We start from the raw sequence: 14,986 nt of genomic DNA on the forward strand, positions 1-14,986 counted from the left end.
TGTGTGGGTGCCCAACCCTCCCCTCACCCTCCAAACTCCAAATTTCACCCCTCCAGCACGCTCACAGTCCATCCTTTATTCCCACCGGGCACCAACAGCAGCCGAGGGGTCGGAGTTGTGTGTATGTGTGTGTGTGGGGGTCTCACATCCCCGTTTCCCCCCCTCCTCTCTCCTCCCTCAAACCACTCCATCCTCCCGCAGCGGCTCCCCTTCCGTCAACCTCCCACAGCCCAACCTCCTCAGATCCAACGTCTCATAGTGCCCCTTGAGCACCAGCTCGGCCAGGGCTCTGCCGGCGGCGGGCGCGTGTTGCAACCCGTGGCCGCTAAACCCGGCGGCTACGAAGAGATTCTCTAATTTGGGGTGAGGACCCAACACCCCGTTACAGTCAAAGGTGTTATAGTCATAAAATCCTGCCCAGGATCCCTTGGGACGGAGGGATTGGAACGCCGGTACCCGCTGAGCCAGCCGGGGCCAGACCTGCTCCTGGAAATACTCGTGATCCACTGACAGATCGTCCGTGTTTGGCTCTTCCTCCTGGGGAAAGAGAAGGGTTTTTAGGGGTGGGGAGGAAGATGGAGTGTGTTGAGGGTTTGTAGGATATAGGGGACCCCCCCTTCTGGGCTCACCTCGGGGGGGCTCATGCCGCCCAGGTAGTTGCCAGCGATGCCGTCGCGGCGGAAATAAGCGCCGGTGGTGTCGATGAGGAGGGGGCAGGAGAGGCCAGGGCCGTTGGGGCAGTGCCAGGAGTACACATACCTACAGGGAAAGGGGGAAGAAAACCCACCCCCCCCCCAAAAAACACCCACCCCCTCAATTAAATAGTGTTGAGGTGGGATGATGCTCCCCCTCCAAAAGAAGCCCAGAGAGTTTCACTCGCAACACAGAGGTGTTTTCAGGATGTGCCCCAACCACCTTCCCCTAGGTGAACCCCCAAATTTCGCCCCTCCAAACACACCTCTTCCTGGGGGTGATGGGCAGGGGGGGCTGGCAGAGCTCCCCTGGCAGCCCAGCTCTCTCCAGCAGCTCCCCAGCCCAGGCGCCGGCAGCGTTGACCACGATGGCGCAGGCGACCGGCTGGTAATCCAGGCTGTCTGGCTTGTGGATCTGGTGTGGGGGGAAGGTATTGTGAGGAGGGGGGTCCCAGACACTTGTGGGGACACACAACCCCCCCCCCCCAGCTGCTTGGGAAGGGGGATATATGGGCTCACATTGATGTATCTGATGCGTGCGGTGTCCAGCACTGCTCCCCGCAAGGGCACTGTGCCATCAGAGGAGGTGACAAAACCTGGAGGGGGGTTGTTTTGAGGGGGGGTAAGATGGGGGGGCTTGGAGGGGGATGGTTATCCCACTGCCTGTGTATTCTAACCCTAACCCTTCCTCTCCTCACCTCGGACCTCCCCAGGGCAGCTCAGGACCCCCAGGGATGTGGCTTTGTAGCGGAAAGCGTTGAGGAGGGTCCAGGGGTCGAACCAGCCTTCATCCTCCAGACCTGGGAGGGGGGAGGAAAACACACACAAGAGAGGGGTGTGTGTGTGTGTGTGTGGGGAGGGGGCACTGTAGTGTGCCCCCCCTCCCCAAAAAAAACCCCCACCCCAATTTTAACCCCCCCCCTTTCCCAAAGAAAGCTGAGATCAAGGATGTGTTAAGCAGGGACGGGGAGGAAGATGGGGATGAGGATGGGGAGAGGTGCATGTGTGTGTTGGGGGGGGGTCCCCACAGCCCTCCCCCAAGCCCCCTCATACCATAGGATGCCACAGCTACGCCCTCTGTGTCTATCCAGGGGAATTTTGCCTTCAGCTGGCTGGGGGACAGCAGGGCCACCCGCACCCCTTCCTCCCTGGGGACAGCGAGCGTGTGGAGGGGGGGGTCAGGGTCAGACACACCACACTAACACCCCCCCCCACCTCCAAAAACCACCCCTCTCTCCCAGGGTGTCCCCACCTCTGCAGCCGGACAGCAGCCTCCAGCCTGGCAGCACGTTCTGGGGGGGCAAGGAAGAGGTACCCCGAGGGCTGGAACTGGATGTCGATGGGGGGCTGGTTTGGCACCCCAAGATGCTCCTGTAAGGGGAGGGTTACGCTGGTTAGAGGTGCTGGACACCCTTCCCCTCCCCTCCCTCCCACTGCCCCAGTAACCCACGTTGATCTTGCGGAGGAACCGGGCAGAGAACTGGGACATCCGGATATTTTCCGGGAGGGAAAACTGCTGCCGGATCCCCCCCACCGACAGCACCGTGGAGGCTCGGGAGTACTAGAAGAGAAGACACCCCACAAGACACACACACATCCCCCCCCCTCCCCAAAATGAAAACGAGCCAAACCCCAACCCAGTGAGGTTCAGAGGGGGTTCCCCAAGGTTATACCCTGCCCTGGGCTGTGGGGGGGGTGGGGTGTGTGTGTCTCACCGTGGGGTCCCGTTCCACCACCAGCACCCTCATGCCGTGCCGCCGGCCCTCCAGTACCTTCAGCCAGTATGCCACTGACCAGCCCACCACGCCGCCCCCCACCACCACCACGTCGGCTTCTTCGGGGGGTCTTGGGCCCAGGGGGGTCCCTGGTGGGGTCCAGCCCTCCTTCCCATGCTCCAAAGAGGGCAGCTGATCCTTCAGAGTCTGACCCATGTTCTCCAAACGCTGCCCCAGCTCTGCCCGCCAATATATGGGGAGGGGGATGCTGCCAGGCCCAGGGGAGGCACAGCTGGCAGCACCCCCTCTGCCCTGAGGACACCCCCCCCCCTCCCCAGTTCCCTCTGGGATCCCTCAGTACCCCCTTGGGACCCTCCAGGATCTCCCAGTTTTGGGCATCCCCCACCACCAGGCCTCTCTTGGACCCACCCAGGACCCCTTGGATCCTCCCCGGGACTCTCTGAGACCCCCTGAGACCTCCCCAATCCCCTCGGACCCCCTTCCCAGCCCCTCCTGAGTCTCCTTCCCCCTCAGTCCCCTGAGACCCCTTAGGCCCCCTTGGGACCCCCCATGACCCCCCAAGTCCTTCAGTTTCCCCTGGGACTGCTGGAAGCCCCCCGATCCCCTGCAGAACCACCAGCTCGCCCTCCTCAGGACGCCCCCAGACTCCCACCCCCCCGCCTCTCTGGAAACCCCCCTCCCCTTTGAAACCCCCCCCTCCCCCGGCCCATTCCCCTGGGCCCACCCAACCCCTCTGAGACCCTCCATAACCCCCCAAATCCCTTCCAAGCTCCCCGGTGCCACCGACATCCCTTTGACACCCCCCCCCAATTCCCCTCACGACCCCTCAACTCCCCCACCCTCTGCACCCCCCCTCCCCCCCCCAAATCCCAACAGACAGCCCCTCCCCCGGAGCCCAGGGGTCCTCCCCCGGGGTCTCACCGCGGAAGAAATCAGCTCCGAGCGGGGCGGCGGTGCGGAGGGACCGACCCGCAGCCCCTCCAGGTCCCGGGGACCCCCCCGGGGACCCCGCCAGGGAACCCCCGACCCGCGGGAGCAAAGAGCGCCCCGCGCGCAGCATGTCTGGCCACGCCCCCTCCCATGGCCACGCCCCCTCCGCCTGGCCACGCCCCCTCCCGCCATTCGCTCAGCGGGCGCCACGCCCCTTCCTGTCCCTCAGCCAATGGGCGCGCAGCTTCCGGTAGAAGAGCTTGGGCGGGCAGGGGGGCTGCCCCCGCAGTGAGACGTGTTGCGCGGAGCGGGGAAGCGGCGCCGCCGCCGCCATGCTCGACTTCTTCACCATCTTCAGCAAGGGCGGGCTCGTCCTCTGGTGCTTCCAGGGCGTCCGCGGGCCCGCCGCCACCGCCCCCGTCAACGCCCTCATCCGCTCCGTCCTCCTGCAGGTCGGGAAGGGGGTGGGGAAGGGGAAGGGGCAGGGGCGGCCCCGGGCCCACCCGCGGGGGTGGTTGGGCGCGACCATTCGCTGGGGTTGGGAGGGGGGGTTTGGGTAGGTCCCACCTGGGTGGTGTGGGGAGGGACCACTTAGTTTGGGGGGGGGGGTGGCTGGGTTGTTTGGGGGGAGGAGGGAGCTGTGGGGATGGGTTGGATCCCCCCCCAAAGGGGTGCTGGCGCTCTGCTGGGCTGTTCGGGGGGGAGGAAGGGGCTGTGGGGATGGGTTGGACCCCCCCCCCACCCCCCCCCAAGGGGTGCTGGCACTCTGCTGGGGAAGGGAGGTGGTGGGGTTGGGGGGAAGGGAGGTGGTGGGGTTGGGGAGGGGGAGGGAGGGAGGGGGTTGCCTTGCTGCTGGCACCCCAATGTTCTGAGGGCTCCTCTCCCCTTTAGGAGCGAGGTGGCAACAACTCCTTCACCCATGAAGCCCTCACACTCAAGTACAAGCTGGACAACCAGTTTGAGCTGGTGTTTGTGGTAAGCACCCTCCCCTAGGCACCCTGGAGGGGGGGGGGCAGGTTGGCCCTTTTATTCCCCCCTCCATCCCACCCCAAAACTCCCCGAGGGAGTGGGATCGATTGTCACCCCAAAACCTACCTCCCTAAGGACCTCAGGGGAAGCTGCAGGGGGGTTCATCGGTGGGAGAGTGGGCAGCTCGTGCTTTGGGAACAGGAAGGCTTTTCCCTGCATGGCACTTTCTTCCTCCTTCAGGAAACCAGGGGAGGGGGTCTCCATCAAGAGCTGGCGCTGGTTGGGAAGCGGTGGGAGGGGGGATTGCTGAGCCATATGGTAGGGATGGCAGTTAATGGCGTGGCTCCCAGGGCCACCTCAGTTCCAGCTACGTGGGTCTTGTCCTTCCGGGCTGGGGCTGTGTGTTGATCCTGGCACAGCCAGGTCTGCTGAAGGGGAAGCCAAGCCAGCAGCATGTCAACCCCTCCACCTGAGGAAAACCCCACGACTCTCTCCTCTCCACCCTGATCTCTGTGAACTCGTGCCTGGCTGTTGTCACCTTCCTGGAGATCAAAGCAAAGGGCTTTCTGCTCTCTGGCTCCACATCTTCACTGCTGTGAGCCATCCAAGCCCATTTTTTTCTCTCTTGTCTCCTTTCAAGCCAGGATCTGGGCTCCAAGGAGGGTGGGGGGATGTTTCCCCTCCCTGTGGTTGCTTTTGGTTGGGTTGGGTATCTGATGGGTTTTGCTTCCTCCTGAGCTGGGTGCTGTGATTGAAGTCACCCCAAAAAGCAGCATCTTTTCCCTGTGCTTCCTGGCAGGTGGGGTTTCAGAAGATCCTGACTCTAACCTACGTCGACAAGTTGATAGACGACGTTCATAAGGAGTTCAGGGACAAATACCGCAACGAGTTCCAGCAGAAGGGCACCCTGGGCCTCCTAAATGGCACTTTTGATTTTAAAGACGACTTCATGCGCCTCCTCCGGTAGCTGAGCTTGATTTTGTTTCCTTAAATCCATTTATTTTGCTTAGTTTTCTCTCAGCTTGCCATTTAGAGCAGTGATGAGGTGTGTGGGGGGGTTGTGTGTGGGAGGGAGGTGTTTAGCAGAGCTGGAATTCAGGCTAATGGGTCACATTCCCCCCCACCTCACACACCCTGCAGGGATGCAGAGGAGAGCAGTAAAGTCCGAGCTCCCACGGTAATGAAGACGTTTGAGCAGTCTCTCAAATCCCAGAAGACTGTCAAGTGTATGATAGAAACCCGAGGGGAGAAACCAAAGGAGAAAGTCAAGCCCAAGAAGAACAAAGGTTCCAGGAAAGAGGGTGAGTTGTTGGGAGAAGGAATTGAGGAGGAGAAGGGGATTAACACCCTGGAGCTCTCGTGTCCCGGCTCTGTGTCTCTGAGCTCATGTCCAGGGATTTTCTTTCCCCCCTCCTCCCACCAGGACCTGATGCTGTTGGAGCTCCTGGCAAAGCATCTGCAGGTGACAAGCAGTCCTTTGCAACTGGAGACAAGGAGGAGCTGACCAAGGATGAAATCCTGCAGAAGAACAGGGAGGAATTCTTCAGGAGACACATGAAAGCAGGGGAGAAATCCAGGTGGGTACCCGAGGATCACTGGCAGGGCTTCACACCAGCTCTTCCTTGGCTGTGGCTGAGCCTCTCCTTCCTCCTCTGCCCCCTGGGAAGTCACACACCACCCCCCCCCCCCATTTTATTTTTGAGGTTATTTCCCTTTTCCTTGTTTCTCTGCTTGCTGGAAAGACTGGGAAGGGGCACTGGAGGGGTGATGGAGCCTGCTCCATTCCCTAGGAGACCCAAAAACCCAGAGCGTGGCCAGGAGAGGTTCTGGACCTTGGCTCGAGGCAAAGCAGCCTGATCCAGGGCTAAATTCAGATAAATAAAGTTTGGAGCTCTGGAACCAGCTGGATTTAGCCTTAATTTCTACTTTTTTGGGGTATCCAGGCTCTTTGTTTTCACACCCTGTTGAGGAGCTGCCACTTTGCAGTGCTGAATTCAAATATGGGGTTGGGGTGTTTTGTTTTCTCCCCATCTTTATTTCAGCAAATCTCCAAAGCCTGAAGCCCAGAAGGAGAAGGGGAAGAAGCCCAGAGTGTGGGATCTGGGGAGCTCTGATGCCAAAGTACTCGATTACAGTAACTCCGGTACCGTCGGAAGCGCGGAGGCTTGTCCCGTGGAGGAATTTGACCCTGATATGGTAAGGGTTGGGGGGGGGAAAAAGTCAGGTCACTCTGTTTTAACACGTTGTTTGGGATCAGCTGGGCATTACAAACCCAGCTTTGATCTCCATGGTTGGCTGAGAAAGTTCTAGAAGTGGAGATTGTGGCACCCAGCCTGTAACGCTGCTGCCAAAAAGGGTATATTCTCCAGCTGCTGGAGCGTGGTGGCAAAGATCTCTGGGGAGCAGCCTCTGCTGCTAACACTTGACTGCAGGTGCTGAATTTTGGGGTGCATCTTTTCCACCCTCACAGGCCCTGGGGGATCGAAATCGGGAGCCCGGCCGCCTCTACGACCTTGAGTATGAGAGCGGCGATGAAGCCGAAGAGGAGAAGGTTATCCAGAACACTTCAAAACCCAGGTAGAAGCTCCCACAGCCCCTCCTTGCTGTGTGATTTTTTTTCTCTCCCCTAACTCCCAGTCTAACCAGTAACACAGCTGGGGCCAAACTGGTGTGTTTATCAGCTGCAGGGTGGGTGGTTCTTGCTCTTAGCTGTTGCGTGCCCGATGCTGCTTCGCTCCTCAAACATGAAGGTAACTCCTTTGCTTCTCTGCAGCGCAAAGAAGGGCGGCCTGGGGGGCATGTTTGGCATGCTGAAAGGTCTGGTGGGCTCCAAGAGCTTGGCAAGAGAGGACATGGACCCTGTGCTGGAGAAGATGAAGGATCACTTGATTGGTATGCCTGGATCTGTTGGGAGTGGGTTAGTTTGAGGTGGTTCCCTGTGGGTTCCCTGCGTGCCCTGGGGCAGGGTGTTGATGCTGAGCCACGGTGGGTTTCTGGGAAGCCCTCCGGGGCAAGGAGGGTGGTAGGAATGGTTTAGTCTGGTGGGGATCCTGTGTGTTGACTCAGATCCTCCCCCTTGATGCTGATATCTGGAGTGTGTAACTTCATCAGCAGTGCTAAACCCATTGTTTCCCTCCCTTTTTCTCTCTATCTCAAAGCAAAAAACGTGGCAGCTGAGATCGCCGTCCAGCTCTGTGAGTCGGTGGCCAAGAAACTGGAGGGGAAGGTGATGGGAACGTTCACCAGTAAGTGCTCGTGTGGCCTCGCGCCTCTCTGGTCTGGGGCTTGGGAGCCTCCCCCAGGCATTGATGGGTGTTTCCCTCCCCTCTCCTCCTGCCCAGCGGTGACCTCCACGGTGAAGCAGGCCCTGCAGGAAGCTCTGGTGCAGATCCTGCAGCCCCAGCGTCGCGTGGACGTCCTCCGCGACGTCATGGACGCCCAGCGTCACCGCCGCCCTTATGTGGTCACGTTCTGCGGCGTCAACGGTGTGGGGAAGTCCACCAACCTGGCCAAGGTAGGAAGGGTGGTGGTGGGGGGGGACGACTCCTCCTGGCTGGCTGGGCTCTGGGTGATGATGAGGTGGGGGGATTGGGGGCTATTCCTTCCATGTCCCTTTGCCTCCTGGCAGATCTCCTTCTGGCTCATTGAGAACGGCTTCAGGGTCCTCATCGCCGCCTGCGACACCTTCCGGGCGGGAGCGGTGGAGCAGCTCCGTACCCACACCCGCCGCCTCAACGCTCTGCACCCTCCGGAGAGCCACGGCGGGAGGACGATGGTTCAGCTCTACGAGAAGGGCTACGGCAAGGACGCGGCGGGGATCGCCATGGAGGCCATCTCCTACGGTGGGTGAAAACCCCCGTGCTGGGCAGAGAGGGGTGGGGTGTTCTTTTTGGGAAGTCTTGTGTCTCACGCTGTCACCTCCCTCTCCCAGCTCGGAATCAGGGCTTTGACGTGGTGCTGGTGGACACGGCGGGTCGCATGCAGGACAACGCTCCCTTGATGACCGCCCTGGTGAAGCTCATCGCCGTCAACGCTCCCGACTTGGTCCTGTTTGTTGGGGAAGCGCTGGTGGGGAACGAAGCTGTGGATCAGCTGGTGGGTGACCAGGGTTTGTTCCCTTGAAGGGTTCTGAGGAAGGTGGGGGGGAGGAAGAGCCGCTCTCCTGGGGGTGTTTTCATTGGACTTTTGGATGGCAGAGGCACTGCTTTATCCCCTGCTCTATCCCCTTCTAGGTCAAGTTCAACAAGGCCCTGGCTGATCATTCCATGGCCCAGACGCCGCACCTCATCGATGGGATTGTCCTCACCAAGTTTGATACCATTGATGACAAGGTAAGGAGACCACAACAGGGAAGAGAATGGGAATTGCCAAACACTCCTGCGCTGTTCCAGCTCCCACCCCCATCTTTTCCTCTCACATTAAGATGCTCAGAGGGCTGGAGCAGCTTCCCTACGGAGAGAGGCTGGGGGAGCTGGGCTTGTTCAGCCTGGAGAAGTGAAGGCTGTGGGGGGGACCTCATTGCAGCCTTCCAGTCCCTGAAGGGAGCGGAGGAATAGGAGGGGAATTGGCTTGTTAAAGGGTAGATAATGACAGGACAAGGGGGAATGGAGTGAAGCTGAAGGAGGAGGGAAGGGTTAGAGGAGAGATTAGGGGGAAGTTCTTTCCAGAGAGAGTGGTGAGGGGCTGGAACAGGCTGCCCAGAGAGGGGGTGGATGCCCCATCCCTGGGGGTGTTCAGGGCCAGGTTGGCTGGGGCCTTGGGCAACCTTGTGTAGCTCCAGGCCTGGAGGTTGGTGTCCCTGCCTGTGGCAGGGGGGTTGGAGCTCTGTGACCCTTGGGGTCCCTTCCAACCCAGACCATCCTATGATTCTATGAAGTCACTGAAACAAAATGTCACAGTCCTGTTTCTGTGTGAGTGGAAAACCAGGCTGGGTCTGTACAGGGTAGTGCTGCAGGGTGTATGGCACCTGCACAGAGCTCTGTGGGCTAACGGTGCTCGTTCCCCTCCCTGGCAGGTGGGTGCTGCCATCTCCATGACTTACATCACAAGCAAACCCATCGTTTTCGTCGGTACCGGACAAACTTACTGTGATCTGCGAAGCCTTAACGCCAAGGCCGTGGTCGCAGCGCTCATGAAGGCCTAAACCCAACCCCAATCCACCCCTTTCTCCCTCTCCCCCATCCCCCACAAACTTGCTGTTTGCAGACATCAGAGAAAGAACGTGCTTTTAACTCCGTTACCAACTAGTTTCCCGCGTAGCGCAGGGGTTGAGGGACAATTTGGTTTGGTGGGTTTTTTTTGGGAGGGGTGAGGGATGGATAAAACTCCTTTTATGCAGCAAAACCCCCCCCTTTTCCCAAGATCAGGCTGTTCATGGCGCTGATGAGCTGATAAACCAAAAAGAAATCCCCACCAGAAGAACCACAACACAAAGGGCAGTGGCTCCTACCTTGTCTTAAAGTCCCTGTTTCTCTTGTCACTGGGACTTTGGAGCAGGGTATGTAGGCATGAGCTGTTTGGGTGGGAGCTGGAGAGCTCTCTTAATCATGGAAGGAAGGCAGTGTGCTCGGGGGCCTGTTTGCCTCAGTGTTAACCTGCCAGTTTCAAAAAGGGTTTTAAAAAGAGAGGGGAGGGGGGGAAAAAAACCCCAAAAATTAAGTAAAAATGAATACTGGAAGCTACTGGTGGCTGCTTGCTGCTTCCCCTTCGAGTGCCTCTGATCCCGGTCTGAAGTGCTACACTGAGTAACACACACCTCTCTTGCGATGTCCTGTAGTTGCGTCTGGCGGATGTGTTCTAGTGCAATAAGGTGAATGTTTGCGAAGAGACATAATTTATATGAAAATAAACTTCATAATTTGTTCTCCCGGGGTGAAATCCTTTGGCTAGCAGCATGTCCTGTCTTTCCTCCTCCTCCTCTTCCTCCTCGGGGCAGGGGGAGGCAAAGTCTCTCAGCTGGGTGAGGTGTTTTTGAGATGGTTCTGGGGGTGTTTTAATCTCCCAAAGTGAAGTGTGTCAAAAAATATCCCACAAAGAGACAGCTTTTTACAAATACTATTAAAAACAGTGTGGCCAGTAGGTCCAGGGAGGTAGTTGTGCCCCTGTACTCAGCAGTGGTGAGGCTGCAGCTCGAGTGCTGGGCTCCTCACCATCAGAAGGACATGGAGGTCCTGGAGCGAGTCCAGAGAAGGGCAACCAGGCTGGGGAAGGGGCTGGAGGGCAAATCCTCTGAGGAGCAGCTGAGGGAGCTGGGGGTGTTGAGCCTGGAGAAGAGGAGGCTGAGGGGAGCCCTTCTCCCCACCTCCCCTGCCCTGCCAGGAGGGTGCAGAGAGGTGGGCGCTGGTCTCTTCAGCCAGGGGCCAGGAGATGGGACAAGGGGCAATGGGCTCAAGCTGCGCCAGGGCAGGGTCAGATCAGCTGTTAGGAGAGAATTCTTCCCTGGCAGAGTTGTCAGGGCCTGGCCCAGGCTGCCCAGGGAGGGGGCTGAGTCCCTGCCCCTGGGTGTGTTTAACAGAGGGGAGATGAGGTGCTCATGGATCTGGTTTAGCACAGGATGGGAATGGTTGGACTTGATGATCTCCAAAGGTCTCTTCCAACCGTGTGGTTCTGTGGCAAGTGTTGGGGATAACAGCCTGAGGCAAGCTGCCTTTGCTTCCTTAGGAGCAGGAGATTTGACTGCCAGTGGGGGGAGTAAAAACAACATCAGAGTTTATTTATTAACCAGCTGGGCTGCGGGGCGGCCACCACAGCACGGCTGGGGTTCTAGGAGTGGGTCTGGAGAGGAATCCGAGCTCGAACCCCTCAGGGAACGCCTGGTGGCTTCAGGTGCCTCTCCCTCCCCTGTGCCCCCCCCTCATGCTAAACCTGAGGGGAAAAGCCCGAACGCGGCGTTTCAGCGGGCAGGGGAGAAGCCGCGGCTCCTCCTGGGAGCCAAGGGAACCCTCAGCTTCCTCCCTGCCCCGGCTTCGCGCGGGAAGGGGCTCGCTGAGGCGAGCGGGAGGCCTCGGTGCTCCCCGCCGCCATTACGCGGCCGCCTCCTTCCCCCGGAGCCCCTTCGCTCAGGCTCCCCGCCGGTTCCTTCGCCTCCTTCTCGGCCCCCGGGAGGCTGCACGGCCGGTTCTACACACGGGGTTCCCCTCACGGCGGCCCGGCGAGCGGCAGAGGACGCTGCCTCCCCCCCCGCCCCGGCCCCGCCATCGCTAAGCCACCCCTGAGGCGGGCAGAGCAGAGCAGAGAGGCGGGAGCTGATTGGCCCGCCTCCTCCCGGCCCCGCTCTGCGATTGGCTCCTAAGTGGGAGAGGCGGAACTCCCGCCTTTACCCCGGGGAGGGGTGGTGTGGGTGGGTGTGAGGCGGTGCTTCGCGCGAGAATTCGCCTGAGCTCTCGCGGTGTTTCGCCTGCTATAAAAGGCGGCGTGCGCATGCGCATGGCAGACGCGGGCGGTGCGCGGCGCGGGGAGGGTCGCCTGGCTTGGGCCTTCCCTTGTGCTTTCCGCAGCCCGGCGAGCCCAGCGGGGGACCGGCCTGGCGGTGCTGTAGCTGGAAGGGACCCCCGCATGCTGCTGCCGGTGGGTGGGGGCACGCTGTGGAGCGGGCTGTGCTTCATTAATCGCCTTTCTCGCCTCTAATAACTCGTTTAACGCGAGAGCCGAGGGCAGGGCTGGAGCCTGGGGGGTGGGGTGGGGTGTGTTGGGTTTACGAGGGTGGAATTGGCCTCTGGGGCTGGAGGCTTTGGGGTTTCCAGGTGTGGCAATGCCCGTGGGTAGGTGACTTGCCCTCCTTTGGGCCACAATCCCCGGTCACAAGTTGATTTTGAGGGCGGTGGCAGCACTGGAGTTGCCTGTCCTAAGGCAGGAGAGGGGAAAGGGATTAATTAAGGGAAGCGGTTGGGTGAAGGGGGTCAGAATGGGCTGAGGGGTGCCTGACCCTGGGGGGACAGCGACCTTGGGGTCCTCATGGGGCTCAGTGCTGCTCAATCTTGGGCTGTTTTGTCCCTCAGGGGCTCCTGCTTGGAGAAGGGGAAGGCAGCTGAGCTGGTGGCAGGAGGAGGTGGTGGTGGGGGGGAGCTTGGTTCCTCTTGGGAGAACCACACCTTTTCCAGGCTGGCTTCAGGCATCCCAGGTTCCTCTTACTCTCTGCCCTGTGCCCTACAGATGGGCGGTGGGGTCCTCACCAGGCAGCCTGCTCAGCCTGTAGCACCTCCCAAAGCACATACCTGTGCTCAGCAGGGAAGTTCTTGAGGATGAGGAGGTATTTCTCATGGCAAGGGGTCAAAGCCACCGGGCTTTGGGTCTCCTGCCTACCACGTGTATGCCCCATCACAGTCCATCTTGCTGAAGGCCATGGGCAAGTAGATGTTTTAACATCAATGGGAACAATGGCTGGTACCCCCTCACCACACACAGCTCTGCTCTGGAGGGCTGTGACCTGGGAAAGTGGGGAGAGGGGAAGGGGGGGTGTGGGGTGTGTTTTTCTGGGGGGAAACTGCCTTGCTTGGTGAATTTTAAACTCTGCTGCAGCAGAGATGGACCTGCCTGTGCCTGGCTGTAAAAGCAGGGAGGGGAATGGGCTTGCTGGCGTGCGTGGTGACACCCTGGGTGACGGCATCTGGCCCATGGCGGATGTGGGAGGCCCCGTCTGGCTTCCCGGCCCCATGGGAGTGTGGCTGACTTCCCCTGCCTCTGCTGCTGCTGCTCAGGTGGAGCTTGGACCTGCTGGGGGCAAGGGGTGGATTTCAGGGATTGGGGTGGAGTTGGGGCAGCTCCTCTCTGTCTCTGGGGAAGCTGTGAGTATGGATCAGCCTCGCTGGTGGCTGTAGATCCCATTAGGCTCCAGAGTGAACACGCTGCATCCTTCTCCTTTCCCACCTAGGCTGTCCTGGAATATCTTCCTTCCTGAGCCTGATGCATCCCCCTTCCCTTCTCCAAGGCCTGACTCCTGCATCCCAGGTAGGATTTCCCCACACCATTCACTGCCTCTGCTTGTGGCTGTGTTGCTGTTACATCCCCCACTGTGCTGGGAGCCACAGGACCTGGCAAGGGATGAGCAGGGCTCACCCAGGCTGGCAGCTGGTCAATCCCCAGCGATCCCTGTGGGGTTTCTTGTTGTCCCCTCTGTAGGATCCTTTCCCAGTGGCTGGGAATGAGGGGGTCTCCTGCCCATCGGCTTCCGGCCCCGCTCGCTGCAGGTGTGTGTATCTCTTGGAGAGAACAGGTGGGCTGTGGGATGGCCAAGCACTCCTTCCCAAAGTTTTGGGGTGGATTTTTGGGGCTGCAACTGTGCAGCTCCCTGGAATAAGCCTGGCTGAGCCCTGCTGCGGAGTGGTTCCTCCTCTCCTTGTTTCCTCTCTGGCTGGGGGTGTTTGAATCCCTTTTTTCCCCTCTCCTGGCAGGAGAGGGTTCACGCTGGCGGTCAGCAGCTGAGCAGCGCTATGGCCGGTGAGTCTGGGCTGGGGGTCATGCTGGAGGGTGGGATAAGCCTTCCCCACAGGTGTCAGTGAGACCTGGTGTGGGTTTGGAGCTCCAAAGGGCTGCTGAGCTCCCCCCTACTCCCACCCTCACCTCCCTCCCTCCCTTCCCAACTCCTCAGGCTGGTTTAGGCGCCTCCTGCACAAGCCCAAGCCCAGCTCATCGGAGCGCAGCCTCACCCCTGTCTCTTCGACTTCACCCTCACCTTCCTCATCCTCTGACGGTTCCTCTCCTGGCATGAGCCTGTCCAGATCCTTCCACCCATCCCCAGTTTCGGTGCCGGACATCACCGCCTCCGGTAGCGCCCGGTGGGCCAAGAGCTATGACGTCTGCATCTGCCACAGCGAGGTGGACCTGGAGCTGGTGGAGGAACTGGTGTCCTACCTGGAAGGTCAACCCGAGAGCTTCCGTTGCTTCCTCCAGCTGCGGGACGCCGCGCCGGGCAGCGCGGTGATGACGGAGCTGTGCGACGCCGTGCGGAACAGCCACTGCTGGGTCATGCTCATCACTCCCAGTTTCCTCCAGGATCCCTGGTGTAAGTACCAGATGCACCAGGCCTTGGCTGAAGCTCCCATGGCCAACGGGCGTACCATCCCCGTGCTGAAGGCCGTGGATCGGAAGGATTATCCCAAGGAGCTGAGGAACCTCTACTACATCTACATGGCGCTGAAGGAGAAGAGCTTCAGGCAGATCAGAGACACCGTCGTGCGCTGTGAGTAGCCAAGAGCCTGGTGGGGTGGATGCTGTGGGAAGGGGCAGTTTCCCATCCATTTCTTGGGGGTGGTTGATCTGATTGGTTTATTTGGAGGTGAAATGAGGCTTTTCTGCTTCCTCCTCAGACCTCCAGGAGCTGTGCCAGAGCTCTACGAGCAAAGTGGAGTAGGGGCAGGGAATGGAGCAGGACTCTACAGGAGGGAGATCCTCAGGATGTGACCTCATGGACCTCAGAGGAGAAGCCCAGCTGCTCGTTATGGACCTGGTGGGGAGGGGGAGACGGGGCAGGGCAAGGAGGGGCACATCCTCCAGCAGGACCCCACTCCTCCTGATGCAAACACTAAGCTCCCACCTCTGGTGGGTCTCCAAAGCTCCTTGGGCTCCAGGTGCCCACGTAAGCTGACACAGGGACAAGGGGAGGAGGGAGGGGGTGACACGGAGCCGGCGTTGTCTTTGTTTTGAACTGTGAAAACGTCAGAA

The 14,986-nt window shown here is 59.9% G+C and overlaps 3 protein-coding genes across 5 annotated transcripts; 2 read left to right on the forward strand and 1 right to left on the reverse strand.

The window, feature by feature from the left end:
• Positions 1-64: 64 nt before the first annotated feature.
• FOXRED1 (FAD dependent oxidoreductase domain containing 1) lies at positions 65-3,495 on the reverse strand. Its single transcript, XM_084274858.1, has 10 exons — positions 3,350-3,495; positions 2,408-2,646; positions 2,143-2,253; positions 1,945-2,063; positions 1,746-1,840; positions 1,391-1,492; positions 1,212-1,288; positions 959-1,107; positions 630-759; positions 65-537 (listed from the first exon to the last, which is right to left on the reverse strand). Exons 1-10 carry the CDS (start codon positions 3,486-3,488, stop codon positions 178-180), a joined length of 1,521 nt encoding a protein of 506 aa, XP_084130984.1. The 5' UTR covers positions 3,489-3,495; the 3' UTR covers positions 65-177.
• A 149-nt stretch (positions 3,496-3,644) lies between these two features.
• Positions 3,645-10,189, forward strand: SRPRA (SRP receptor subunit alpha). The gene is made up of 14 exons (XM_084275067.1): positions 3,645-3,810; positions 4,250-4,333; positions 5,127-5,290; positions 5,468-5,628; positions 5,751-5,904; positions 6,370-6,523; positions 6,798-6,904; positions 7,101-7,219; positions 7,486-7,572; positions 7,669-7,841; positions 7,956-8,169; positions 8,259-8,422; positions 8,560-8,658; positions 9,342-10,189. Exons 1-14 carry the CDS (start codon positions 3,691-3,693, stop codon positions 9,468-9,470), a joined length of 1,929 nt encoding a protein of 642 aa, XP_084131193.1. The 5' UTR covers positions 3,645-3,690; the 3' UTR covers positions 9,471-10,189.
• Positions 10,190-11,774: 1,585 nt separating this feature from the next.
• On the forward strand, positions 11,775-14,985 carry TIRAP (TIR domain containing adaptor protein). Of its 3 annotated transcripts, XM_084275029.1 has the most exons (5): positions 11,775-11,893; positions 13,197-13,273; positions 13,445-13,512; positions 13,914-14,504; positions 14,632-14,985. In XM_084275029.1, exons 3-5 carry the CDS (start codon positions 13,467-13,469, stop codon positions 14,673-14,675), a joined length of 681 nt encoding a protein of 226 aa, XP_084131155.1. In that variant the 5' UTR covers positions 11,775-11,893; positions 13,197-13,273; positions 13,445-13,466; the 3' UTR covers positions 14,676-14,985. The 3 variants fall into 3 exon arrangements, with proteins under 3 accessions (XP_084131155.1, XP_084131157.1, XP_084131156.1); XM_084275031.1 differs by lacking the exon at positions 13,445-13,512; XM_084275030.1 differs by lacking the exons at positions 11,775-11,893; positions 13,197-13,273 and adding an exon at positions 13,717-13,762 and having other exon boundaries at positions 13,443-13,512.
• The last annotated feature ends 1 nt before the right edge of the window (position 14,986 follows it).

Source organism: Gallinula chloropus (assembly GCF_964237585.1).
Source record: "Gallinula chloropus genome assembly, chromosome: 24".
NCBI lineage: Eukaryota > Metazoa > Chordata > Aves > Gruiformes > Rallidae > Gallinula > Gallinula chloropus.

Coding starts and splice junctions, on each gene's coding strand:
- TIRAP (XM_084275029.1), top strand. CDS start 13,467: ATGAGGGGGTCTCCTGCCCATCGGCTTCCGGCCCCGCTCGCTGCAG. Junction 13,513..13,913: donor TCCGGCCCCGCTCGCTGCAG/GTGTGTGTATCT, acceptor CCAACTCCTCAG/GCTGGTTTAGGCGCCTCCTG. Junction 14,505..14,631: donor CAGAGACACCGTCGTGCGCT/GTGAGTAGCCAA, acceptor CTTCCTCCTCAG/ACCTCCAGGAGCTGTGCCAG.
- FOXRED1 (XM_084274858.1), bottom strand. CDS start 3,488: ATGCTGCGCGCGGGGCGCTCTTTGCTCCCGCGGGTCGGGGGTTCCCTG. Junction 2,064..2,142: donor GGTTCCTCCGCAAGATCAAC/GTGGGTTACTGG, acceptor CTCCCCTTACAG/GAGCATCTTGGGGTGCCAAA. Junction 1,289..1,390: donor CTGCCCTGGGGAGGTCCGAG/GTGAGGAGAGGA, acceptor ACCCCCCTCCAG/GTTTTGTCACCTCCTCTGAT.
- SRPRA (XM_084275067.1), top strand. CDS start 3,691: ATGCTCGACTTCTTCACCATCTTCAGCAAGGGCGGGCTCGTCCTCTGG. Junction 4,334..5,126: donor AGTTTGAGCTGGTGTTTGTG/GTAAGCACCCTC, acceptor GCTTCCTGGCAG/GTGGGGTTTCAGAAGATCCT. Junction 7,573..7,668: donor GGTGATGGGAACGTTCACCA/GTAAGTGCTCGT, acceptor CCTCCTGCCCAG/CGGTGACCTCCACGGTGAAG.